Raw genomic sequence first — 27,928 nt, 5'->3', positions numbered from 1 at the left:
ACCTGAGTGAAGTTGCCCCCCCCCACCTCCTTCAAATCAGACAAAATTAGTGTCAAACGTTTGTTCTTCGTTTGTGCAGCAAAAATTTTCGTTTGTGCAGCTATCGTTTTAAAGATATAAATATTTCTAGGTGTGACCTGAGTGAAGTTGGCCCCCCCACCTTCTTCAAATCAGACAAAATTAGTGTCAAACTTCTGTGCTACGTTTGTGCAGCAAAAATTTTCGTTTGTGCCGCTATCGTTTTAAATATATAAAGAAGTATTTCTAGATGTCATCAAAGGTCAAACAGCACCCCCACCTTATTCAAATCAGACGAAATAGGTGTCAATTAGCTCAGCTCCATTTGTGCTGGTTTGTGCAGCAAAAATTTTCGTTTGTGCTGCTTTGGATTTGAAGATTTGAAGAAAGTTGGGGGGCTGGTTGACCTTTGATGACCTCTAGAAATATTTCTTTATATCTTTAAAATGAAAGCGGCACAAACGAAAATTATTGCTGCACAAACCAGCACAAACGTTTGACACCAATTTGTCTGATTTGAAGAAGGTGGGGGGGCCAACTTCACTCAGGTTTTGCAAATAAGTCATACACTGATGGCATTATACAGAGCTCTGAGGAATATTGTTTTAAAACCAAACCCTGCGTTAAACACCTTCACAGCTTTATCCCTAAACAGCAGCATTAATACTGAGGTTTAATAACGCTCAGATAGACTTCATTGCTAAATACTTGGTTGGTTTACCATAAAGTTCACCAAAGCTTGTGGTTGTAACGTGACAAAAAATGTTTTTCTTTCAGAAGAATTCTCTCTCTTTAAAAGTTTAAGAGCCATTAAAATATTTGGGGAAAAAGCAAAACAAAAACATTGATTAGTCAAAGTAAAATGGTTTTGTTGTCGAGTTCCAGTTGAGGTCGATGTGTCCGTCTGAGGAAAACTGGAATCAGACCAACTTGAGGATTTATAGTTGTGGCTCCTGCTGTAAAGATGCTTCTCTGAGGGAAACGATATTCATTTACATTTAAACGTGTAAATTATCTTTCTTAGTGACATTTAAAACCTCAACAGTGTGGAAACATGGAACATTTGGAATTGTGTGGTTCTGTTAGACTTTCCTGTTGAATCCGATTATTTCCAAAATAAAACATTTCCAGATCTAACCAACTTCATTCCTAAATCTGTTTTATTTATTTATTTTTTTTACAGGATGGAGATCGTGATTCAATTTCACTAAATAATCTAGAATAATCTCCCTCTGATCTTTGCTGTGATTTTTAGAAATTATTTTCAAAGTCAAAGGATAAGAGTCACTAAGAGTATTTGTAATGAGCTCCTAATTATTCATTAAGAGAATTTTCTGCCAAGTTGATTGAATAAACAAGATGAAAAGCTTTTTCTCATTTTTTCCATTTTTAAACTCCTGTTTGCACTGCAAAATCGATCTGGAAACGAGAGCAAAAATGTCTTAAAATTTGTGTATTTAGTATAATTCAAGCAAGTAAATAAGATTTGCCAATGGAATGAGTATTTTTACTCTTAAAATAAGATAATTAGATAAAAAACAATTGCATTGTCTTATTCCAAGTGGATATTCTTATTTTAGATGTAAATTTACTTATTCCATTGGCAAAGTGTATCACTTAACTGCTTAATTCAAGAAAGAAATGCTCTTTTTTTTAAATAAAAATAAACTTACTTAGATTTTAATTTTTTGTAGTGTGGAGGTAACCATTCCCATAAGAAGAGGAGATCATCATATCAGTCATTCTTCTGAAATATAAAATGGCAGGAACTACTGGAATATGGCAGACAGTTTGAGTAAAAACTCTTTCCTAACAGGAGCTTTTCTTTCCTGCATCACTGCACTGGAAAAAAAATTGAAATCTGGATAAGTAACTTCTTCTTAAAATAAGTGCATTTGTTCTTGAATTGAGGTAAAAGAGACATTTTGCCAATGGGACAAGACAATTTACATTTACAATAAGAAAAACACAATTGCATTGTCTTGTTTCAAGTGCATATTATGCATTATTCTTATTTTAAGAGTAAAAATACTCATTCCATTGGCAAACTATCTCATTTACCTACTTAAAATAAGAATAAATACACTTAATTTAAGAAATGTTTACTTATTTCTAGATCGTTTTTGCAGTGTGCAGTAATTGGAGATTTGCCTACAGATTTTGGACATCTATTAAGCTGCGCTCGTCAGATGATGGTTCCACTGTTTGGCCAAAACTTTAGCAAAGGCAGGAGTCTACAGCTTGCAGTTTTTGACCCTTTAAATCAGACATCTTTTTTACCATAATATGCTGCCCTAGTAAAACTAAACACTTCAATAATTTACTACACTGGGAAAAAAAATGTAGAAATAAGCAAAATGGTCTTAAATTTAAGTATATTTACCCTTAATTTGAGTAGGTAAATTAGATAGTTTGCCAATGGAATAAGTATTTTTACTCTTAAAATAAGATTAGATAATATGCACTTGAAATAAGACAATGCAATTGTGTTTTTTCTTATTTTAAATGTAAATTGTCTTGTTCGATTGGCAAAATGTCTTTCCTCCTCAATCCAAGAACAAATGAACTTAAAAAAAAAAAAGAAAAAAAAGACTTATCTAGGTTTAGATATTTTCCAGTGTAGCTGCACTGGAAAAACGACCTAGAAATAAGTAAAAGTTACTTAAATTAAGTGTATTTACCCTTAATTTGAGTAGGTAAATGAGACAGTTTGCCAATGGAATTAGTATTGGAAAACTAATTAGATAATTAGAAAACACACACTTGAAATTAGACAATACAATTGTGTTTTCTTATTTTAAGTGTAAATTGTAGGGATGCACGATATAATCGGCCCCCTATCGGTATCGGCCTTAAAACTGAATATCGGACATTGGCCACCCCACCGATATTTAACCCGATATTTGATCAGCTTCTGAGTTTCTAAAGTCTAAAAAAAAATAAATAAATACTACTTCTTCTTCTTCCTCAAAAACTTCTTTTTTACAGACTTAAAAACTTCTAAAGACGAGGGAAAAAATATTGATACATTAAAATATCCCAATATCTTCATATGCTGATATATTGCCATTTAAAAACACCATATCAATCTCTTTTACTAATGAAATATTGCTATATGTCATCGTTATGCTACGAAATCCCCCGAAAATTCACAAAATGTTGCCATATTTTTATATGTTGATATATTGACGCGGTATCGATCTATTTTACTAACAAAATCTCACAAGAATTTGCAAAATATCACGAGAGTTTGTAACAGAACGATGAAATTTCACCAGATTTTGAAAGTAAAAAAGATCGATACCGCGTTTTTGAAAATAAATTTGATATCATATTTTGAAAATATATTTGAGTATATTATTTTTCAAAGTGTCAGAAATGGATAACAAAACTGCTATTTTCAATGACTACTTATTTTTGTCCAGCTTTAACATCGGTATCGATATCGGTTATCGGCCACATGAATTTTAAAATATCGGCATATCGGATATCGGCCAAAATCCCAATATCGTGCATCCCTAGTAAATTGTCTTGTTCGATTGACAAAATCTCTTTTTCCTCCTCAATCCAAGAACAAATGCACATATTTTGAGAAAAAACGACTTATCCAGATTTAGATTTTTCCCAGTGTAGCTGCACTATGACTCTCAATGAGGTCACAAACTGGACAAGGGAAAGCCGTCTTTTATAAGCCGCTATATTTAATAACAGTTTCATTGTTATTATTGTACAACTTTACATGTTTTTTTTTAACAGACAAAAGGGGCAACACACATCAATCAGGTAGTGTGTAAAGACATCACAACACGTCTGAGGAATGTAATCTTAGAAGGAGTCCTTGGCTCGTTTCTCTTCACACAGTATTTACAAATAGCAAAAATAACCGCGCCTGGACATTAGACAGATGTGTTGATACGTTTATAGAGCCTTCTTTATAGCCTAGTTACCAGCTTATACATGTATTTATGGCCTTTTTAAAGCACCACAAGTTCAATTCCTGCACCAACTTCTCTGGTTTACATCTTGTTAAACAAAACCAGAGGCCTCAACCTTCATCTTCTGTTGTCTTTGCAAGATGCTGTAAAAAGCGGCAGAATCAGTTACCTTACTTTTACAGGTAATGGTACTGACCCAGTAGTAATGGCACTAAGATCTCCAAAGAGTTTAAAAGGACAGTTTGAACATTGTGGAAGTTTGACAAGTTATCAGAGCCAGTTCCCCTAAAAAAAAATAAGTCAGATTGTAGTGAGATTATAAAAAAATGGAGTAGCCCAGTGCAATGGAGAGCTACTACCTAATATGGAAAAAGAAGTGCAACGAAATGCAGCAAAATAGCTTGTAAACTAGCCGCGAAATGTTCTGCAAAACTATACAGGGATGAAATGGAGCCAAATGTCAGAGGAAAAGGAAACTGCCTTTGATAACTCAAATCTAGACCAGCTCTTCAAATGCAAACGATTTCACCAGCGCCACCATGTGGCCGGATGATGTAAAAATCTGACAACATGAATTCAAGTAAGTTTTAGTACGTCGAGTCGACTAGGATCCGTCCCAGTGTAAAATATCAGTACCTTAAGTTAGTTGGCAGGTAGCATGAAAGTGGGTGTAGGCCTGTGTACGTCGGAGCATCCGTCTGCTAATGCTGTCCAACAACAGCTTTACATACAAGTACTATATGGTTACAAGGTTGACTTCTGAAGTCTGAGAACGTCTTGGTTGTGCGAGCACCTTTACAGAGTTTAAAAACCGGGAAAGTGTCCGAAAAATCTTTTGAAGGCTACTTCGGAAAAACCACAAATTCATTAACGTTCAACCCTGAAAGCTTCACATCTTCCTCATGTCTCTCATGTTCCGTCTTTGCTAGGAGAGATAAATATTTTAAAAACCCAATAAGGCACATATGGTGTCTCTCAGTAAATAGTTGAAACAGACTGAAGATGAAATGAGCGTGATATTTGTAGCGCAGAAAACAATGACCAGACAGAGAAGTTGTAACTGACCAATGAGAAATGAGAGTAATTAGTCAAACAGGGTCTGAGGCAGCAGTAGCAATAAAAATATGGCTAAATGCAGGAAATGTTTGCATATTCGTCTTAAAAGTATCTCTCCTTTGAAATGTTCTCCGTCTCAGCTCCATTCAGCAAAATGTACAACATATGACAGCAACTCTTCTCAATGCACACAGCAAACAAACGCGAACTAACACCAAAAAACAAAGTGCAGATGTGGATGCAGAAAACGAGAGCCCTGTTTGCCTTCACTGCTCAGTCGACGGCTTTGGCAGTGAGGGGTTCAGTCTCTGAGGAGTCTTCCTGTGGAAACACAACATAACACAGCTTCTGGCCCAGGTACGTCACCCTTTCTGCAAGACAACAGAGGTCAGAGCTGAGAGGATTTTCTTCCAACGGAGAAACACTTCGGGGGGAAACGGTAAACAGTTCAAGCTTACCAAGCAGGATGTAAATCCATTTGGGTTTTTCCTTCCACTGAACTCCCACAAAGTAAACGGGGACACCAGTCAGCATGATGACCATCCCCAGGCCACACACCACCGGCTCAGAGTACAAACTGCAGCCCAGCAACACGGCCCAGAAAATCAGGTAGGTGATGGGGACCAACAGGTTTACCTGCACAGAAGAAAAACACGCCCAAATCTTAACATCCGTTACTTACACACAACATGCTGAGATTAAATAATCATCTTTATTTTTTATTTATCCTTTATTTAACCGGGTAATATCCATTGAGATTAAAAATCTCTTTTGCAAGGGAGACCTGGCCAAGATAGGCATCAAAATTACATCACATCATTACATACGTACAAAGACACACATAAAAGCCAAATATGCACTTACAATAAAATTTCAATTAAAACATTGACATGTGAGGGAGTCCAACTCAAAACATCTCATTCTCAGCTTAAAAGTATTCAAAGGAACCAATTTACTACGTTTCAAGTTATTGAATGCATATATAATATATCACCATAGTCCAGCAGTTAAAAAAAGTGGATGCCACCAACCGTTTTTTTACATTAAAAGAAAATCACAGCTTATTTAGAAAATAAAAACCCAATTTTAGCCTCAAACATCCAAATATGACATATACTAAATATAAAATAAACCAGGCAGCTAGGATAAGAATGCATTTGAAGAAAAAAAAAAAATACTAAAATAAAATCCACACAAATTACAAGTCCAAAGAAAATATGCAAGTCTCCATTTAGGACACTAGATGGCAGCAAATATTGGAGTCTGCCTATGAAGGTAACTTGATTGTGGATAAGTAATGTCGCAGATCTCTGTCATCATGTCCTGATCAGTAAATCTATCAGCTGGTGGACGTATGAAATGTTCTTATTAGGGCTACAACAGGAGGACATTCCTGACACATGGACACTGAGTGAGATACAGGATGATAAAAAGCATCAGCTGTACCTTAATGGGTCTGGCCAGGTTGGGTCTCTTTTTACGCAGGTAAAGCAGGCCAGCGATGGTTACCCCATAGGACAGATAGTTGATGAAGGACACGTAATTGATCAGGTTGTGCGTCTCTCCAAGGCACAGGATGAGTATCGTGGCAAGGCACTGGAGGACAAACAGAAGGTACATGTTAAACAAAAATAAGAAAACACACTAATTAGTACTTAAATAAGTCTTCTAGAATTTAATAAACATGAAGAGCACTTACACAGACGAGCAGAGCAGGGATTGGTGTGCAGTTTTTCAGATGGATCATAGCCAGGAGGTATGGCAGATGACCTTCTCTGGCTCCAGAGAAGCATAATCTAAAAATAAAGAAAATAATATAATAACTTAGTGTTTTATAGACTGTGCCATTTTTATTCCATGAGGCGTTTAACATACAATATTAAAAGACTTTAAACATTATTGAAGCAGTAATAAAACCCTTGCGGAGGTTCTGTTGTACCTGGAAGAAGTGAACAAATATCCATTGATTCCTCCGAAGGTGGACAGAGCTACAGAGATGGGCATCACCCAGGAAAACATGCCCAGCAGCTTTTCTCCAAACGTCTGAAACAAAACAACAAACAGAAGTATTCACACCCCCTTAAACGGTGTCACATTACAAACAACAGCTTCAAAGCAGGAATAGTTTGAGCTCACCACTGCTACAGCGTTAGAGGTGAGCAGCTCCTCTGGAGTCATGGAGGTGAAGTAGGCGATGTTGGTCAAGGTGTAGACCAGCGTCACCAGTGGGATAGAGATGTAGATGGCAAGGGGCAGGTTCTTGCGCGGCTCCACGACCTCCTCTGTGACGTAGTTGAGAAAATTCCAGCCACTGTAGGCAAAGGAGGCTTGTAGGAAGGCCAGGGCTATCTGTCCAAACGAGGGATCCTGACTGAACTCAAAGGCTGCGCTGGGCACCAGGGCATCGTAGTGACCTGGGGGGAGACGGAGGAAGGACGATCTTTTAACTTTAGTAAAGCAAACTTTAGTATTCCCGTCACTCTGTTCCATAAATCTGTGTTTACCTTTGAAGATCTGCACCAGTCCGACCACGATGATGAGCGCTAGAGCCAGAAGCTTCCCTACAGTGAAAATATCCTGAATCCTTGTTGCCCAGCGAACACTGGAGCAGTTCACCCAGGTCAGGAACACTGTCCACACAAAAATATACAAACTAAAGTTATACAGCACATCTCATTCAACAGTAGCCTCGTGAGACCATCCTGATCTCGCCAGCTTTCAAGGTTTCACTCTCAAATCAGTCTGGAGACTCTCAGTTAAAGAAAATTTGGAGCCGTTCACCAAACGAACATCCAATCAGCGTTGGCTTTGAGGGGGGTTGAGGTGTGACGCAACGAGAAGCGCGACAGTTCAGTCTAAAGAACATGGCGGCTTCAGCAGATGAAACTAGCGTTAGCGTGGCTATCGAGCAAGTTTTATCGGAATTACAGAGTATTTCTTCACTGAAATAAGAGCAAAACACTGCTCTGGAGGCTTTTCTCAGAGGAAAAGATGTTTTTGCTCTTCTTCCGACTGGTTTCAGCAAGAGTTTGATCTATCAATTGGCTCCTCTTCGTCGTCGCTCTGTTAGTACGTCATATGCCTCGTTTTGGCCCGTCTATCACCAACATAGGCCAATCAGCTAACCAGTATTTTCACCCCTTCCCAAAATTACTTCAACGGAAGTTTTCCAGATGGATATGCGGCGCAGTCAGGTTAATTCAGCAGGGCGATGCAATATATTTAACAAACACGGATACAAACTGATCCAAATAGTAAAGATGACTATCCCACCAAACCCCCTGTAAACCTAGGCCCTCCGTGGAAGAGAGCGAAGTGGTCCAAATTATAATTTAAGCAAACAAAGACAGTAATATTAGAATGATAACGGCATTATACAAAGCCCTAATAAATCTTGACTGGAAAAATCGAATACGATTTTGTTATTACGCCCAAGTCCAAAATAAACAAATACATAGGCATCAAGAATGTTGGAGAGAGTTTTGAGAGATAGATGTCAACCATTCCCATGTTTTTTGGAAGTGTTCAAAACTTTTGGAGTTCTGGGAAATGGTTTACAGTGTATTATGTGAAGTATTAGGGTATGTAATTCCAATGAAACCTGAAATTCTCTATTTGTGCAATTTTGGTGATGATACTATCCATGAAAAGGATAACTATTTGGTAAAAGTGATGTTTATAGCTGCAAAGAAATGTATTATAAGGAAATGGGGGAAGTCAAACGTGCCATCAAAGGACCAATAGAAGACATATTTCTCATGGAAAGACTAACACACAGACTGAGACTACAAGAACCACAGATGAAAAAAAAATAAAAAATATGGGGAAAATGGACATTATTTAAACAGAAAAACTGAAAAGAAGGTGCTACCCAGACATGTTCATGTTAATGTACTTTGTTCCTTTTTATTTGTATGTTCGTTGTATGATCAAAAATAATAAAATATAAGTGCCAAAAAACAAAATAAAACCCTGTAAACCTGACGGCCTGCCATGATGGCTTCAAATAAACAGTGAGGGGCACTAAGTGTCAAACCTAGATGCTCTTTTCATCCATTTTTATTAATTTACACATCATCATCTGGGTTAAACAAGAAAGCTGCTGAAGTATGAGTAGAAAGTTGCATGGTCGATGTCACTGTTTCTAATCCATCAGCATGCCTTAAGCACTCAAACTGACCTTGTTTCATAAACCCTACATTAGCTACTGAGAATGATCCAAAAACAGGTTTCTTTTTAGGCTTTAAATTAGCTCATCTCTACTGCAACCCTGCATAAAAAAGGATAATCAGAAAGTTTCCGGTCGTCACCCTTATAACAAAGATGGGAAAATATTTCCATCGCTGTCAGTGAGGTAACTTCTCTGGTTTAAAAGCCAAAGCAGTTGTGAGGACAGCAGAGCGGTGTTATGATCTGAAGTGTTTGTTTCCCTTAGGAATGTGATCCTAGGACATGCACCATGTAGTCATATGGGCCTTGCTTCAGAGAGCAGGCGTCTGCTGAGTGAAGAGCAGATATCCTGAATAAACCGTTTAGCTCAGGAAAACACAAGATGTTTGGTTTCAGAAGAGAGGCCCGTTTCACAAAGCAGGTTTAACAAACAGACTAAAATCCTCAACTCTGAACTGCAAATATGATACATAAACTATAAAATCAACAATATCAGCTAATTTAGTAATTGATTCAATATTAACTGGAGTGTAGAGACTCTTAAAAAATGCCTTTAGCTGACAAAATGACCCAATTAAAGCAGTAATTATATCAAAATTATATATATAAAAAATTTTGTATTAATATAAAAAAATAAATGATTTTCATCTGTCAATATGCTCCATCCAGAACTCCTCCAGTGGAAAAGTTTGAGTTTCACCTGGTTTAATTTCATAAAAAAAAAAATTATTAATCAATAAAACAAACAGATTAATCGATTTGCAAAGTAATAATTACCCGGCAAAAAAACTGAAATCTAAATAAGTAATTTCTCTTAATATAAGCAACTTTTCTTGAATTGAGGAGGTAAGAGAGACACTTTGCAAATGGAAGAAGACAATTTACATTTAAAATGAGAAAAAAAACAATTGCATTGTCTTATTTCAAGTGCATATTATCCAATTATCTTATTTTAATAGTAAAAAAAATCCATTGAAAACTCTTATTTACATACTCATTAAAGCTACAGTGTGTAATAATTACAGGCATATAAATTCAGAAATTTAATATATTATACATAACTATGTTATTTATCATCACCTATGAGCTCAGCCTTTTAACCATAATATTTGCGTTGCCTTAGAATTCGTTATTTATAATTACATAGGAGCGGGTCTCGCAGCCATGGAGGCTGACATCTTTGCGCTACGGCAGCGCAGAGGCAACAAACTAGCGATTGCGAGATCTCCCATGACGCTCGAAAATAACTACGGCAAGTTGAGAGAGATGAACTGAGACGGTACTGAACAGTAGATGGCAGTGTTATGCCTGAGAAGCGTTTAGTCTGCCTGAAACCAAAGAAGAAGAAGAAGCAGGTATACTGCGCCTCGGTAACAAGAAAGGTAAACAAGGCGGCAGGCGTGAGTGACTTTGCAAACTGTTTGGCACTGTGTGGCCAAACATCAGACGAATGGAGGATCATGCCTACTCTGTATCACAACGAAAAGCGGCGGACACCGAACCCCCGTCATCTAAGAAGCGGAAACACGACGAGAATAAACGCAAGAGTGACAAGAAACGACAAAAAACACGGATCAACATTGGCACGGCATTTACACGATGGAAGTCACTGATGGAGGAAAAAGGTTTTCAAAGTGACGCTCAAGTTGCCAGTTTTCTCTTGGACAGGTAATTAATCCTACACACACAATTGTCTAATATCACTGCAGTTTTTGGAGTACAGGATGCTCAGACCTGTCTAAAACAATAACATGCTGCGTGATGATGCTGTTACTCTCCAGTATACTTATTCAGCAACGTCCCTGACGTTTCATAGGTAATGATTCAGTAATTTTCTGTAAAATAATTTTCTGGATATATACCTCGGTTACTTCTCTCCGGCTCCTTTGGAGATCTTCAAGCCTTTCCTCCTCTGCTCTCACCCCGCTGGCTCCCCTCTCTCGCCTGGCCCCAGCTGCACGCTCACCCCGGCCTCTCTGCCCTCTTCCTTTCCCTCTTCCTTGCCTTGTAACCCCCGTGCCACAAACAAGACTTGGACTCTGTAAACGGGGAATATATATTCTTCCAGCGAACACAATCTCGCTGTTAAACTAATGACTACAATTACTTCGTCTGTTTATATCACCATGCAAAGCAGCTCACCAAAACGTCACAACGACGTAGAAAAAATAACGGGTATATTTATTATTTTAAGTCTACATGAAATCTATACCCTACACAGACTAATGAAATACTATCTGTAAAATTATCTATGTAAACAAACCTCATCACTTGAGAAGGTAGGTGATGCGGACGTCGTGGAAGACATTTTGTCCCGTAACGCTCGCCGTACTGTTGGGGGGGAGAAGCGGTGGGGGGGAGACGTTCATGTTGCTGCAGTCTGCAGTCTGACCGCTAGATGTCGCTGAAAATTACACACTGTAGCTTTAAGGCAAAATAGACATAATTTAATATTTTTTTTTACTTCTTTCTAGATTGTTTTTGCACTGTTGCAGCAAAAGTCACAACCATCAGATAAAAAATGTTGAATAGTGATGCCTTCATGGTTATCCATTACTCTGTTCTTCCTGGTAGGATAATCTCCAGATGTTCTTTAAGGGGTTTTAAAACAGAGACGGCCTTCTTTAGAAGCTTGCAAGCTGCTTTAAGTCATTTGCTCTGATCCTTTCACCAATAGATGATGGTAGAACAGACTTAGAAGGTCTGCAGCATCTTGCCTCAAACACTTCTTTCAGAAGTCCAGTCTGCTCAGTTAATTCTTGTAGACGGCTTCACGGCTGTATCTGTAATAGATTCTGTTGTCCAAAAGAAAAGCAAGGTTTTTATATTCCTGCATCACTTGAACATGTTCCCCCATGATGGTAATGGTATTAATCTAGTTACTGTTTCTTCTAAGATCTACAATCATCTTTGTTTTGTCCACATTCAGGATAAAGATGATCGTTTCCACACCATGCCACAAAGTGCTTCACCAGCTCCATGTGCTCAGCTCACTATTCATCTCTGATGCTGCTAAAAACTGCAGATTCATTCGAGTATTTCTGCTGACGACAGGAACGCTGCTGAATGAACTCTTGACTTTTCAGCCTCACAAACTGTGGTCCAATTGTCAGGTAGCCTTTGGTCTAAGTGATTGTAAAGGACTTCAGTTGGCGTCTTCTAAACTTACTGCAAATCAGGTTGAATTGTGTTAAATGCTCAGTAGAAATCAGAACATGATCCTCACAGTTCAAATGACAGGTTTAGCTGAATTACTCCAGTAACACAAATATGGCGCTCTAAATTCCCTCTCCCCTGTCAGGTCCATATTCAAATAAAGAAATAATAAACACAACTTGAGTTCCATGTTTTCACTATGGTTAAGTTTTTTTTTTTCTTACATTTAACACACAGAAGTCCAGATTCGCCCCAAATACCCATCCATCCTTGACATCACCCAGCTCCTGTACCCAAATAATCAAAGTATTTCACTGGTAGCATTTTTGCCACCTAGAAAACCATTCATCATATTTTCCGATTTAACTGTTACTTCAACGTCCACATGGTAGATGCAAGAACCTGGGGCATTTTACAGAGATCTGAAAAGTTTTTGAAACTTAACGACTCAACATCAGGTCTGACCTTTAAATAAAACACTTTATTTTGTACTACAGGATATATCGTTTTTTTAAATCATTGTCTTTTTATTGAAAATGCATTTTTCTTTTGTACATACCGTTACTAAATACAAAGTAGTATTTGTCCCACACAGACATAACATACAATAGTAAAAAAGAAAGTAATCCCTAAAAAGTAATCCCATTTAGCCTACCCAGGTCACTACCCAGTAGGTCCACACACTACATTCATACCCATGACAAATGGAAAACATTTTAAGGATTAATGAATTTAATGAAGCTGGAGCATTATTGGAAGTTTTGAAACTAGTCAAGCTATATCCGGATATATCTTTAAATCAAAATTCCCAAAACCACACTTAGAAAGTTTCTAGTTCAGAAAGGGAAACCTTACAGCCGACAGACAGTAAAGACATTGCAACTAAAATAAGGCTGTATACTTCATGCCACAAAAAGTTCAAAGACTGTTCTTGGAGTCGGGCTAAACCGTTACTTGAAATTCATGCAAACACATCATTATACAAAAGTACTGTGCTACTTCTGTAATTACCCACTCTAAACATACCCAAACAGTTCTGAGAGGGCCTTTTCACAAATACTGCTTGGATTATTGGAGCCAGCAGCCTCAACATGTTGCTCATAAAGTCTTTGAGAGCTGGCTTTTCACAGCGAAACCCCCCCCCCAAGGCAGTTTGTCAGCATTTCTAGCAGTCCGTGTGTTTACATAAGGTTTAGCAACTTCTGAAATTTGGAGAAAAAAAAAAAAAAATTGCAACTGATTTAGTACCAGAGGACCGTCTCACAAAGCAGGTTTAGCAAACTGACTCAAATCCTCAAACCTAAACTGATCTGGTTTAAGGCTGGCAACTGAGTTTTCGGTTTTTGCAACAGCTGTTGTGAATTATTTTAATAAACTCTGAGTAGGTTCTCTCATAGTTGAACATGTGCGTAAAAAGTAAGAAAAGCTAATATCAGAGGAGCTCCTATTCGACGAGTCACCATGAAAACAGGCAAAAGGAGGTGCCTATTTCACATTACTGGGACTAGAGATTCTAATGCAGAAATGAAAAGAAAAAAAGTCGTTTAAAAAGACAGAGCAACAGTGCTACAGCAGAAATCACCAGCTAGCGAGGGATGCTTAACTATAAAAAACATTGTAAGTAGGACCTGTGCATCATCTCATGGGGTTCCTCCTCATTTTCATCCCATCATACATCACACTGTAAATACTGTCTGTTTGCAGCCACTTCGGATGTTATCATCCATCATACCATTATTAGCGGTTACCAGTCCCACAGAATAGATTTAGAATGTGCCTCCTACCTATTAGCTGGCTCAGTAGGTTGTTACCTTAAGGGAATTCCTTTTTCAGTTACCAGTACCTATTATACCTGTAAACATCCTTAAGAACATCCCTGGAGTAAACAGAGATGAGGGTTGCATCATGCTGTGGGAACACTGGTCAGAGTAAATGGAGGAACATTTGAAGGGACAAGATTCCAGCAGGGATTCATTCTCCAAAAGGAAAACATTGAGCTAGAACTATAACCCAGTGGTTTGAATCAAAGCATGTGGTTTCCTTCCACTACTGTGCCAGTGCTAAATGAAAGGACATTTCTAAAGGTGGGCATACACTGTACTAGCCTCGTGAGACCATCCTGATCTCGCGAGCTTTCAAGGTTTCACTCGCAGATCAGTCTGGAGACTCTCCGTTAAAGAAAATTTGGAGCCATTCACCAAAGAAAAGTCCAATCAGCGTTGGCTTTGAGGTATGTTGAGGTGTGACGCAACGAGAAGCGCGACAGTTCAGTCTAAAGAACATGGCGGCTTCAGCCGATGAAACTAGCGTTAGCGTGGCTATCAAGCAAGTTTTATCGGAATTACAGAGTATTTCTTCACTGAAAGAAGAGCAAAACACTGCTCTGGATGCTTTTCTCAGAGGAAAAGATGTTTTTGCTCTTCTCCCAACTGGTTTCGGTAAGAGTTTGATCTATCAATTGGCTCCTCTTTGTCGTCGCTCTGTTAGTATGCTTCGTTGATCTGATCTGGTTTATTTGGCCCGTCTATCACCAACATAGGCCAATCAGCTAACCGAAATTACTTCAACGGAAGGTTTCCAGATGGATATGCGGAGCAAATCCATCTGGCGGAGTCAGGTTAACACTGTACCAGTTTATAGCTGGTACAGTTAAGAAAGGCTGCATTAGATTACCTATACCATGACAATCTTGTTCGAGCAGCCACTTCTGCTATTGATTAGTTTCTTTTATTGGCTTGAATGATTGAACAATGAAAATATTGGCAATACTACAACTTTTAATACATGAATGACTCCTCATTTCTGTATGGGCAAACTTTACCCAACCTCAGCTCCTTCACAGGCCAGCTGGTCTAAACTGAGCCAATGTGGTTCATTAGTCACTCTACATGAATAGCGCCCGCCATGCACTTCAACAGGGCTGAGGTCCGGAGTACAGGCAGTTCATTCCCAATCCTGTAACCCCCGCTATGAACACTGACTTGTCGGAGAATAGATTCTCTTCTCAGTATCTTTTCTTAATTTCTCTAAAAATCTAAAATCTTTCGGTCTCGAAAAAAAATCTATCTAAAAATCCAGTTAAAGTTGATGTTCTTAGGAGGAATATCACTCTGCTTTCAACAAAAACTGTTAGACGTTTGCCAAGCAAATTTAGCAGGTGTTTCCTGAATGCCACCCACAACGGAGCTCCATTTGTCTTACAAAAACCTACAGAAATATAAACAGACCTTCCAATGATGTGAGATTTGATGCCAATAAGCTACGTTACTAAAACAGACCAAACCTACATTTCTTTTGTTTTGTGCAAAGTTCCGTTTGGTTTCAATGTGACAAAAAGTTACATTTTATCACAATGTGATAAAAGGGCTGTGAATACTTTATTAAGGGTTCCCCAGTTGTGATCTGCGTCCTAACACTAGCATCTACCTATACAACTCACCTTTAGACTGGGGACACTGACTTCTGCTGCATTAGAGTGTATAGCGGCACATACACATGGCAGGTCATCCATCACTAGAACAAGCTTTTCCCTCCCACCACAGAAAACTTCTTCCGCCGGTATAGGCCGGCGCGCCAGTGCACACACGCCCACACGCACACGTGAATTGTTGGCAGGAGGTTTTGGCGGCACCAAGCAGTTTTTTTTTTTTGCTCCACTCTGAGTTTTATAGTCAGTTACTCTTTGGGTGTTACACTCATTTCCGTTCTTGTGTTCCTGTGAAGCCCTCCGCTGCCTCCCCCCGATTTCCTCTGTTTTAACCCTGACAGGAAGGAGGTGCCAGCGGCTTTGAATGTGACAGTCCAGGTAAATATGTGTGCCGCCATCAGGGCTTCTATTGAAGGCTGCGTCAACAGTTGAATACTAAACTAATTACTGCTTTTAGCCTTAATGGATTCTGATCCACAGTCTGTGCAGATTTATCGGGGGTCTTAACCTCAGGAACGCCTGCTTCTGGTTCAGAATGTGGTCACTGGAGTCAGTGAATTGGTAATAACCACCACCAAGAACCTGCATCATCAGAAAGCCTTCAGACCCTCCAAGAGGTAGCTCCATAAATAAAAGGACATTATGCAGCCCACCATCATCAGTTATTTCTACAAGAGTACATTCAATTCAGATGAATATTTGTTTTGTTGTTTCATTAACTCCTGGCAGAATTACGGGTGCATGAGAACAGAGATAATTAAGTCAAGTCCTAATTCTTTAAAGATTGAAAGGTAAACATTTTCTCAGCCAATCCATGCCAACTAGTTTGCATTGCTATAGATTAGGAATTCAAATCATTCCTTTGCTTTGGTCTAATTGAACATTGACATTTAAATTCTGAATTTCTAGCTTAAAATCCAAAACATACTGTTATAGGCAGTTAAAACTTAAATATTAATGATAAGGACTGAAAAGTTCAATGTATTTGTGAAAACAAAAAACTAATAAAAATCCATGCACTCAATTTTCTTTCTCATTTAAACAAGAGTAAAGACATATTTCTCACTCCATATCTTCAGGTGGCAGTACTACTGTTCTATGTGTTTTCTAACGATCACATCTTTCAGTTCACAATGCAGGTTTTGTGCCGGCACAATTCTTCGTCATCTTTACCGCCTACAGGCTGCAGCCATGTCCGGAACTCCTAGTTTTCCAGCCACTTTAGTTGAAATTTGCATTTTCCCCCCATTTTCTAGCTTTTTCTACGCCTCAACTTTGTTCTTCAAGCATACAGCTTTACAATCAACCAGAAGCAGTTCCATGCAAACACACGGAACCAGTTATATCTGATATATCTGATGAAATTTGTTTTATAAAGCAATTTAAATGCCATGGTAATCACATTTAATTAATTTTAATGCCAATTAAGGCCTTAATTTAATAAATAATAATTTAATGGCTTAATGATTTTTAATGATCCGCGGAAACCCTGACGTCAAATCCTGTTATGGAAGAGGTTTTGTTCCGTCAGAAGAGCTCCCTCAGGTTAAAGCTAATAAAGGAGAACATTTATTAGCTTCATTAAAGGCAGCATCAGAAATCACCTGGAGATTAGGCTGTCCCAGATAATCAGGTTGTTAATCATCACTGCCGTTGGACATACAGATGTTTCAGTCACTTGAAGAAAGTTGTGGTCTGACTGGGCATCAGGCTCAAAGCTGGGCTTTAGATCTTTGTCCGTATGTGGTGTAATACCTCAGATATAAGGACATCAAAGGCAGATGTCGGCTCTCCTCTGGCTCTTTTTTTTGGTACACACGTGCAGATATTTTTCAGAAATATCATACAGAGTTCTGTAAAAGTTTAAAAAACAATCCACTGGACTTGGTTTCCAAGGTTTTTAGACGTTTCGCTTCCCCTCCAGGAAGCTTTCTCAATTCAAATGTCTGAATCCGCAGTGAGTTTGAGTCTTTATGTAAACATGCAAATGGACACAGACGAGCGGGTCGTTTGGTTCCATTGTTAGCCTGTAATATCTGAAACCTGTCTATGATTATGAAGGTCGGTCATTAAGGAGGTATTGTTCACCGGCTGAAGAGGGGAGGTAATTTGTTCCTCTGTGATGGGTTGGGGGGGTGTGGTGATATCTCGAAGGCATCATCTCCTGTTTCTCTGACTGTGACTAACTGGATGTGCTCTCTTCATCCTCTGACATGGGAGCTGGCTCGGAGCTCGTCTGCCTGGCTGTGTGTTTCCTGGATGCGGCCGCCTTTTACAGCTGCTTTTTGTGTCTCTGCTTCTGTCTCCTTGAACCCCAGTGGGCCTCAGCAGATGGCCGCTCACACTGAGCCTGGTTCTGCTGGAGGTTTCTTCCTGTTCAAAGGGAGTTTTTCCTCTCCAGTGTCGCTACAAGCATGCTTAGTGTGAGGGATTGTATTTGAGTCAATGAGTCGATGCAATCAACTGGTGTTCCTTAGATAGAAAACTTTGAACCAATTTGATTGTATGATCTGGCTGAACTGTAAAGTGCCTTGAGATGACAAGTGTTGTGAATTTGGCGCTATATAAATAAACTGAATTGAAATTTAATTGAATTCTAACTGAATTGTACGTTTTTGGAAGCTGGAATCTGATTCCACCACCTCTGTTTAAAGTTGTTTTTTCTTTCTTGAAATAGATGGCTTCCTTCACGCCCTCTCAAACCACCTATTTTCTTTATCCAGAATGTGAACATTCTGGTCCTCAAAAGAACGGACATTCTTTTGAGGACCAGAATGTTCGCATTGGTTTGAGAGGGCGTGAAGGAAGCCATCTATGTTAAGAGAGAAAAAACAACTTTAAACAGAGGTGGTGGACTCAGATTCCAGTTTCCAAAAACTTACAATTCAGTTATTTCTGATATACAGGGGATTATAAATAGACAGATACATTGGCTGGCTGATAGTTTTAGCAGAAATTTGCAATTTTCTGTCAGGAGATCCCATGATGGGAATGGCCTCTTCATTTGATATTATCTTATGATTTGCTTAATTTTTTTTTTCCTTTTTACCTGTAAAACATCTGTTCCCATTGTACCATTTTTAATCAAGTAAACTGTGGAAGAAAAAAGAAAATTGGCGTCAGGAATCTGCCCTGAATGGCAGCACATGGTGGCGCTCAGTTAGACTGATGTCAAAATAATCTGGATCTGCTTTGTCCAGTCATGGGAAAAAGTATTCAACTATTTACCACAGTTAAATAAATGGAGACTGATATATTTCGTTAAGTCAGCATCTAATTTCATCTTTGCAAAGAGAGAACAGGCATTATACAGCCCTTATAGCATGCTAATCGGTTCGGTTCTGATCTAGCCAGAGTGCGTCTTCTTTACTTACAATGATGGAAATGTTGAAGATTGTATCAAGAGTCCAAACACCCCTCTACCCTTCACAGGCCTTAAAACAAGCAAAAAACACAACAACAAACTCCAATATGGAATGATCAAAGGAGCAAACTAGGGATGCACGATACAATCGGCCCCCTATTGGTATCGGCCTGTATCGGCCTTAAAACTGAATATCGGACATCGGCCACCCCACCGATATTTAACCCCATATTTGATCAGCTTTTGAGTTTCTAAAGTCTAAAAAAAAAAAAAAAAATCACCACTTCTTGTTCTTCCTCAAAAACTTATTTTTTACAGACTTAAAAACTTCTAAAGACGAGGGAAAAAATATTGATACATTAAAATATCACAATATCTTCATATGCTGATATATTGCCATTTAAAAACACCATATCAATCTCTTTTACTAATGAAATATTGCTATATGTCATCGTTATGCTACGAAATCCCCCGAAAATTCACGAAATGTTGCCATATTTTTATATGTTGATATATTGATGCGGTATCGATCTATTTTACTAACAAAATCTCACAAGAATTTGCAAAATATCACGAGAGTTTGTAACAGAACGATGAAATTTCACGAGATTTTGAAAGTAAAATAGATCGATACAGCGTTTTTAAAAATCAATTTGATATCAGCATATGAAAATATATTTGAGTATATTATTTTTCAAAGTGTCAGAAATGGATAACAAAACTGCTATTTTCAATGACTACTTATTTTTGTCCAGCTTTAACATCAGTATCGATATCGGTTATCGGCTACATGAGTTTCAAAATATCGGCATATCTGATATCGGCCAAAATCCCAATATCGTACATCCCTAGAGCAAACCATATTCAATGCCAAGTCCAATCTTCTAGTTTTACCTTTTTGAATCCTGAATCATAAACTGTGTCTCAAATAAATGTCCTGGCAATGGATTATTAGTCATATCATTGTAAAAAAAAGACAAACATTTTTGTTTTGCGCCATTAATTAGCTAAACTGTTACCTTCCCAGTTATTGACTCGATTCAGACATTTTAGCAGGTAGGATTTGCCTGAGAGACTTTCTGAGCCGATGTTAAAGAGTTTAATCCCTTACAAATAAACAACCCTATGGAACATATTAGACCTGCAGAGCTTATGTAAAAACTGCTTTAGTCTAGCGACCAACAATGATCCCAGTCAAAACGTAAATTAGTTGTGTGCAGCGTCTAACACAGTGTCCAGAAAGTTCAGGGAATTCTAGAAAGCTTGCCAAGATTAAATTGATATTACTACTCAAAATACACGAGTGCATTACTTGTCTTTTTTTGTCCTCCAAGATTACAAACTTTACACAATGACCTCATTGTCTATTGTTACAATACTAGTTTTATAGAACACTGATCCTTTTGAAAACAGAGAAACAAGGTGAGGAAAAGCCTCCGATATCTGGTAGGCATAATCCCAAGAACAAAATGTACAGTGAAGTTAGAACACAGGTTCATTGTCCAGCTGTTCATGTAAATGGGTAAAACAGAGTGCATCAGAGTGCAACTCCAGACTAGAAGCATCTCTTAGTGAAAGTTCAATCCAGGAGTCGGCACCCATCATGTGCCCACTAATAGAAATATTAAAGTTAGGACCTGCAACTTTTTCTCTCTCTTGTTTTCAATTGAGCATTAGAAAAGCTTCAGTAATGTATGGAAAATAATAGTTTTTTTTTTTTTTTAAATAGAGCTGACCTTCAGGGAATGACTACTTAGACATTTCCTGCTGATGTTCAGCCTCAGGATAACAGGATGTATTATTTACAGCTGCAAGTACCACCTGTTTAACAGCAGGCCCAGCACCTCATTTGTGGCCTAAACAGCTTAGACCTTTTAAAGCTACATCAAAGCCCTGAAGATGTGCTGTGGGATTTGCATTCGCTCATGAAAGTAGGGTATTGTGTCATCAGGTCAGAATCCTGCCAAAAACAAACCAGCACATAAACCATTTACCATTTTGAACCATTTACACATCTATATTTAGGACCGCCAGACCCAGATTAGTCCCAAACATATGGTGCATGATCTCTCTGCGCTAATGGCTTGCTATCCACATGTCAATAGACTCGCTCCTATGGAGGATAAAAAGTGCCAAAATTGAATAAATAAATACAGCATTAAATAAATAATTAAATGTGTCAATTAATTAAATGTGGAATTAAATAAATGTGTCATTCATTAATTAAAACAATGTCACTAATATAAAGTGCCACAATTAAATAAATAAATACAGCAATAAACAATTAATTAAATGTGTAATTCATTAAATAAATAAGGAATTAAATATATAAATGTGTCATTAATTTAATAAAATATGTCTTCATTTTATTAAAAAATATATATATAATTATTTCAGTGTGCATTTAATCATTTCATGGTCCTGTGTCGCAGTGCATCGAATCCATTAAAAGAATCTGTCAAACTCACCCATCAAAGTTAGGGGGCGGGCTTAACGCGAATCGAGTCTCTAATCGATTTGCTTCGCCTTAATGTACAGGGTGACCAATCAGTTGTTAGATAACCGCCCCCTAACTTTGATGGGTGAGTTTGACAGATTCTTTTAATGGTTTCAATGCACTGCGACACACGACCATGAAATAATTAAATGCACACTGAAATAATTATATATATATTTTTTAATAAAATGAAGACGTATGTTATTAAATTAATGACACATTTATATATTTATATCCTTATTTATTTAATGAATTCCACATTTAATTAATTGTTTATTGCTGTATTTATTTATTTAATTGTGGCACTTTATATTAGTGACATTGTTTTAATTAATGAATGACACATTTATTTATTTAATTCCACATTTAATTAATTATTGTCACATTTAATTATTTATTTAATGCTGTATTTATTTATTTAATTTTGGCACTTTTTATCCTCCATACACTCCTACTGTGAATGCATTTCTGCTCGAGTCATCTTTGGCACTTTAAGGGATGTAACCACTGGAATAAGTCAACCATTCATGATTGGCCACTTTTAGGGAAATCCAGCCTCTTAACATGGTAACGTGTTCTTCCTGGTTGTGGGTAATAACTGAAGAATCTTCACGCTAATCACCGTTTTCTCCAAGAGTTGAATTCTGGCTTCATATCAAACAGCCATTTCTACATTATTAATGCTTAATAAAAAAAAAAAAAAAAAAAAAAAAAAAAAAAAGTAAAGGTGTATTTTTCCAAACCAGCTATTGTAGTGCCATCACCAAGAGCCCCTTGGTGTGTGTGGTGATTTTGGAGTCAGCACTTCATGGCAGTGGAGGTATTGATTTTTATTTGCAACGTTTTGCTGTTTTACCATTTGCAGACGGTCCCTAACCACTCGCCTGGCCGCTGCCTGTGCATAGAGATCAATGTAATACATCCAGCTCGGAGAACGGCTCGTTTTTCTAAAAAAATAACGCTTTTTGATTCTTGTAATACATAGTCTGTGCTATCAGGACATGAAAGAGGCGCCATTTGTGTTTCAACAACGAGAGTTATTGATCCTGGAAGTCCGAATCTGTGAATACCTTTCCAACTTTACCGAAGTAAGGTTTTGCGTTCTCACGTAAAAGGTTTTGAGAGGCAACGCAAAATTTTGCGAGGCAACGCAAAAGAAAAAAAAAAAATTCCCCATGTCCCCTAGGGGGCTCCGTACATTTCTGTCAAATGAAAGTTTTATAAAGAATACTGAACAAAAAGACAAATGATTAGCAGTAGGAGCAGTCCGATTATCCAATATTATACCCATCAGTGTGTGAATGGGTGAATGACTGGATGCAGTGGAAAGGGCTTTTAACCCTGACAAAAAAAGAAAAAAGCTCTATACAAGTACAGGCCATTTACCATATGGCTACTACCGTTAGATCACATTCATGACCTTATTAAACCAAGTTATATATTGATGATTTCACAACCAATGTCTAACTCTTTAAGAGAAGAAACTGCTTTTCCTCAGATAGAAAACTGAACCAATATGTCTGTATGATCTGATTGAATTATATGTGTTGAGTGCCTTAAACTTAATTGAAGAAAACAGATATTGGCCTAAAGATGCTTTGCTAACGTTAGGAGCCACAACCAGTAAGAAAACTGTACCGTCTCATGAGGCGGGATTACCTGCAAATTAGCCAATCACAGGTAGCTTACTTTTTCAAGTGGTTACCACCCTCAAAGTGAAGTATCACACTGGTGCTGCAACCTTCCCATCATTCCATAATAAATCCTAGAGTCATATCCTCCTCTGGTGAGTGATGTACAAGCCTAAGTCATCCAGGTGATGCAAAAATAAACTATATCAAACCAGGCCACTAACTCCATAGATTAAATTATTTCGGTAGTATTGTGCAGTCTGTTGCTGATCAGCCACCTCGGCAAAACAAACAATGCTTTTCTGACATTTAATTCACCAAAAGAATGAGCCGTTTCAGGATATGGAACCAAAGTAACCTGTCAGGTTGACCAGGCAACAAAGTCTGGCATTTGTTCTACAAACAACCATTCACGCACACACTCACACCTACGGAGAATTTAGACAAGTCAATTAACCTAACAGTCATGTTTTTTGGACTGTGGGAGGAAGCCGGAGTACCCGGAGAGAACCCATGCATGCTCAGGGAGAACATGCTAACTCCATGCAGAAAGACCCCAGGCCGGGAATCAAACCCAGAACCTTCTTGCTGCAAGGCAGCAGTGCTGCGCCACTGAGCAGCCTTAATTAATGTGCAATTTACAAAATATAATTTCAAAAGCTGAGACAGACTTTCTAACTCCAGGCCTTTAGGAGTCAGTAATATACCATGCAGAGGGGGAGCGAGAGTTGCTTAGATGACACAGAAAAGTAGAAGCACTTTAACATGCAAAAGGACAAGAGCCACAATAATAGACTCTGAACAAGAGAGCATTCAAGGCAATGAAAATAGTGAAGCATCTAAATGCTTGACTGGAAGAAAAAATACTTTTGCCAAATTGGTTCAGCACTATTTGTGATCTAATCTACGTTTATTTTGAATCAGTTAACAAACATCCAAACTGAATTATCTGAATGTTTATCCATCACTGAATTTGAAGAACACAGAAGGTGGAACTGGAAGGCATCTAAGTGGAACAATCTGTGGTGAACAATCTGCTCAGCACCCTCTGTGCTTTTCAAAACTAAAGTTAAGTATTTTGAAACAAAAATATGACAAAAACACTACACAATTGCAGCCGAGGTAGAGCTTAACCAGCAGATTAGCGGTGTATCCATTCAAATTAATTTAGGTGGATTTTAGGTGAACTTTTCAAATGTTGCAAAAAGAAAATATGAGTTAGACCAGTTTCTAGGAAACATAAATTAACCAGGCAAGGAATGTTGACGTATGTTTAGGTTGCACTTGGCTGTAAAAAAAAAAAAAAAAAAAAAAAAAAAAAAAAAAAAAAACAGGAAGTAGAAGCAGTAAGCTATGAGTAATGGACTAAGGTTTTTATTATAGTCTAATTTGGACATTTAATTCACCAAAAGAATGAACCTTTTCAGCACCTGGTCAACCTGACAGTAACATGTCAGGTTGACCAGCCAACAAAGTCTGGCATTTTTTCCACATGTACATCAGGAATCCTAGAGTGGCCACAATTTTTCTCCCCTTTCTTAGAGCACGTTTAATGCAGACCCCATCAGTGTACAGTGCTCAGATGATGCAACTCAGAGTGTCTATTCTTGGAAGAACACAGCTAGCCCAAACTGGACCGGTCTGTTTTTTACCCACACCACAGGGTGACTTGTGGCTCCCTTGCAGCTTGCTCTGCTGGGGATAGAGGAGGGGGAACATTCATTTGTGGTTCTGACTTAAGTTCATTAAGAGTTAAGCTGACCTCAGTCTTTCAGACTCTGCTTTACAGTTAATAATAATAAAATAAAAAAAAGATATTTAACCAGGTCTTTTTAGGGCAAGTATATCACCATATATTAATCAAATTCTAACCACTTGATGTGAGGCTGATCACAGAACAATAGTCTTTGGGAGTGACAAGCAACGCTTTGCCCCAGAGGAGGATGTGGACAGAAGCAGCCAGCCAATAGGAAGCCCGGACATCCTCCTAGACACACAGCCTGCCAATAGCACTTCACAACATGAATGAGCAAGGTAACCAGCCCATTTCCTTTTTGCATATCACTCAGCCATGGGAACATCAAACAATACACAATAGAGGACATAACCGCTCATTAGCTGGGTCCACAAAGCCTGGTATCATTATGTATGCTGACACTGCTACTGGCAAACAGACACAGCACAAACCACTCAGTCCTAAAAGAGCTCTACAAAGAGGTGCTCTCCACATTACACCTGGTCTAAGTGGGCAGCAGTTGTAACACACTGTTACCTAAAATAGCGTCTGTCTATCAGAGCAGTGAAAATGCCAAGCTCAGCCTGACATGTGCACACCCTCGTGCAGATACCCGTCCCACTATCATCTACCCAGCCCAGTCTCCTTTACTCCGTCCGGATCAGACAAGAGCGAACCGGCTGATATACTCACAGTACGTCTTTGCCACAAGCTATTTCTAGTCTTGCATTTCAAGGAAAGGCTTTGATCAAGCTGGAGGCCAGAGCCGAACATTTGGATGGGATTTCCAAATGACAGTCATTAACAACCATCATGGAATCACAATGCCATAAAACAAATATAACTGGACGCAACGGGGCAACATTGGCTTGGTCCAAAAAAAAGAAAAGAAAAGGAGGCATTTACATTTTTGTTTCGTTCGAATACCATGTCAATAAGTTTTGCATGATATCATTTAAAATCAAATCCAATTTCTGGCCCTAATCAGAAGAGTTGGATATGCATGATGTTTATCTGAAAGACTGCTTGTGCTGCTGATGACATCAGTAGGAGTTACTCTGGTTCACAAAGTCACCTGACCTGAACTTGAGTCTGTAGTCTGATACTCTAAGTAAAATGACACAATGAAATAAGGGTTTGAGCCGCTACATGGGTCTTAGAGAGCAAAACTCTTACGTTATTCGGGCCATTTTAATGTAAGACCCTTTAAGTCGACACTGTCCAAGTTGTCAATGAAAAACAAATGCTTTGCTTGGTTTATCAAGCTCTACTGACCTGCAATCAGATGTCAATCTAAACAGAAATACTGGAACACAGATGGTCAATTTGGAGCCTAAGAAAATTATGTCAAAATTCCCCCCCCCCCACAAGTAAAAAAAAAACAAAAAAAAAGAAAGAAAGAAGAAGAAGAAACCAGACATGGCTGCATGTTATCTACTTTTCCTGTAATGCCGATCATTTCAAAACACATCTATCCAACTAAACTCAAAAATCTACAGTCATACAGCGATGCATTAGTCGCTAGGTGACAATGGTCAGGTTCAGGAGCACATGTTTTAGGCTGGAACCGAGGCCCCGACTTTAGAAACTGCATAACACGCCCTGAGGCAGACAGGTTTCTAAGCGGCTTCGTGACGTCATTCATCAACGCCCTGTTGGCCCCGACACCCGCTGGGCAACTTCTATCATGAACAGATATTACAGCAAACAGCTGTATGTAAAGCTTATAAAATAAGTATTATTGTGGTCATCTTTATGACAGATGAGCATATATTTTAGAGTTCTTTTCAGTGAGTCAGCTCACTGCCTCTATGTTTGGAAAACAGCATTTTTTTTTTCTGATTTCAGAAAGGTTTACTATGATTAAGCCTTAAAAGTGCTTTTTTTTTTAGATTTACACTTGAAAAGATGGTCTTATACCAGAGCAGAATATAGCATAGGGGTAACACCAGCAAAAAAAGGCCAGTGATCATCTGAGGGGCTTGATTTCACTCCCAACCCTTGGACCTTCAGCCTCGTGAGACCATCCTGATCTCGCAATCTTTCAAGGTTTCACTCGCAGATCAGTCTGGAGACTCTCCGTTAAAGAAAATTTGGAGCCGTTCACCAAACAAACGTCCAATCAGCGTTGGCTTTGAGGCGGGTTGAGGTGTGACGCAACAAGAAGCGCGACAGTTCAGTCTAAAGAACACGGCGGCTTCAGCCGATGAAACTAGCGTTAGCGTGGCTATCGAGCAAGTTTTATCAGAATTACAGAGTATTTCATTATATTTCTCTGCCGACTGGTTTCGGCAAGAGTAGCCTGGCTTGTGGTTGTGTTTTCGTCGTCGCTCTGTTAGTACGTCATATGCTTCGTTGATCTGATTGGTTTATTTGGCCCGTCTATCACCAACATAGGCCAATCAGCTAACCAGTATTTTCGCCCCTTCCCAAAATTACTTCAACGGAAGGTTTCCAGATGGATATGTGGAGCAAATCCATCTGGCGGAGTCAGGTTATTTGAACTTTGCTACACGTCTTTAATCCTTTCTTTAACCATATTCTGGTTAAAAAAAAAAAAAAAAAAAAAACTCAACTCTTTTTGTGTACATGTTTAAAAACAGATGATTTATGCACTGGGAAACAGGACTAAGATTTTCTGTTTGGAAAAGTCCACTTTTTAAAACTATGGCTGAAAGTAGATCTTTTCCTTCTGATAAAAAAAAATAAAAAATACAGAAACTGAAGGAGCCCTCTGGATGATGGCATTTGCAGTTCTGGAAAGATGGATCTTATTTTGAATTTTCATGGTTGGTAAAAAATAAAACATTTGAAGGGATGAAGCGTACATAGCTTACAAACACTGGTTCCATAATGTGCGAGTTAGAATCCACGTGGCAGACTATGGGAGAATTATCCTGCCATAATGCAAGAGCACATAATTTCAATTTGAGAAAACA

General features: G+C 38.4%; 1 protein-coding gene across 2 annotated transcripts in view; it reads right to left on the bottom strand.

Annotated features, from left to right (window-relative positions):
• Positions 1-3,699: 3,699 nt before the first annotated feature.
• Positions 3,700-27,928, bottom strand: part of slc7a10a (solute carrier family 7 member 10a) — a 43,059-nt gene continuing 18,830 nt past the window's right edge. The window contains exons 4-10 of one of the 2 annotated variants that reach the window (XM_038271000.1): positions 7,514-7,639; positions 7,146-7,423; positions 6,949-7,052; positions 6,709-6,805; positions 6,456-6,605; positions 5,468-5,645; positions 3,700-5,380 (exon numbers count right to left, since the gene is read on the bottom strand). In XM_038271000.1, the coding sequence (XP_038126928.1) occupies positions 5,283-5,380; positions 5,468-5,645; positions 6,456-6,605; positions 6,709-6,805; positions 6,949-7,052; positions 7,146-7,423; positions 7,514-7,639 (1,031 nt within the window). In that variant the 3' untranslated portion in view covers positions 3,700-5,282. Of the gene's footprint in view, positions 5,381-5,467; positions 5,646-6,455; positions 6,606-6,708; positions 6,806-6,948; positions 7,053-7,145; positions 7,640-27,928 lie in introns of both variants that reach the window. The other variant, XM_038270999.1, reaches the window with a different exon arrangement.

This window comes from Cyprinodon tularosa, unplaced genomic scaffold, assembly GCF_016077235.1.
Source record: "Cyprinodon tularosa strain WSP-4 unplaced genomic scaffold, ASM1607723v1 ctg786, whole genome shotgun sequence".
In the NCBI taxonomy this organism is placed as follows: Eukaryota; Metazoa; Chordata; class Actinopteri; order Cyprinodontiformes; family Cyprinodontidae; genus Cyprinodon; species Cyprinodon tularosa.
This window is presented reverse-complemented; position numbering and strand designations above follow the sequence as displayed.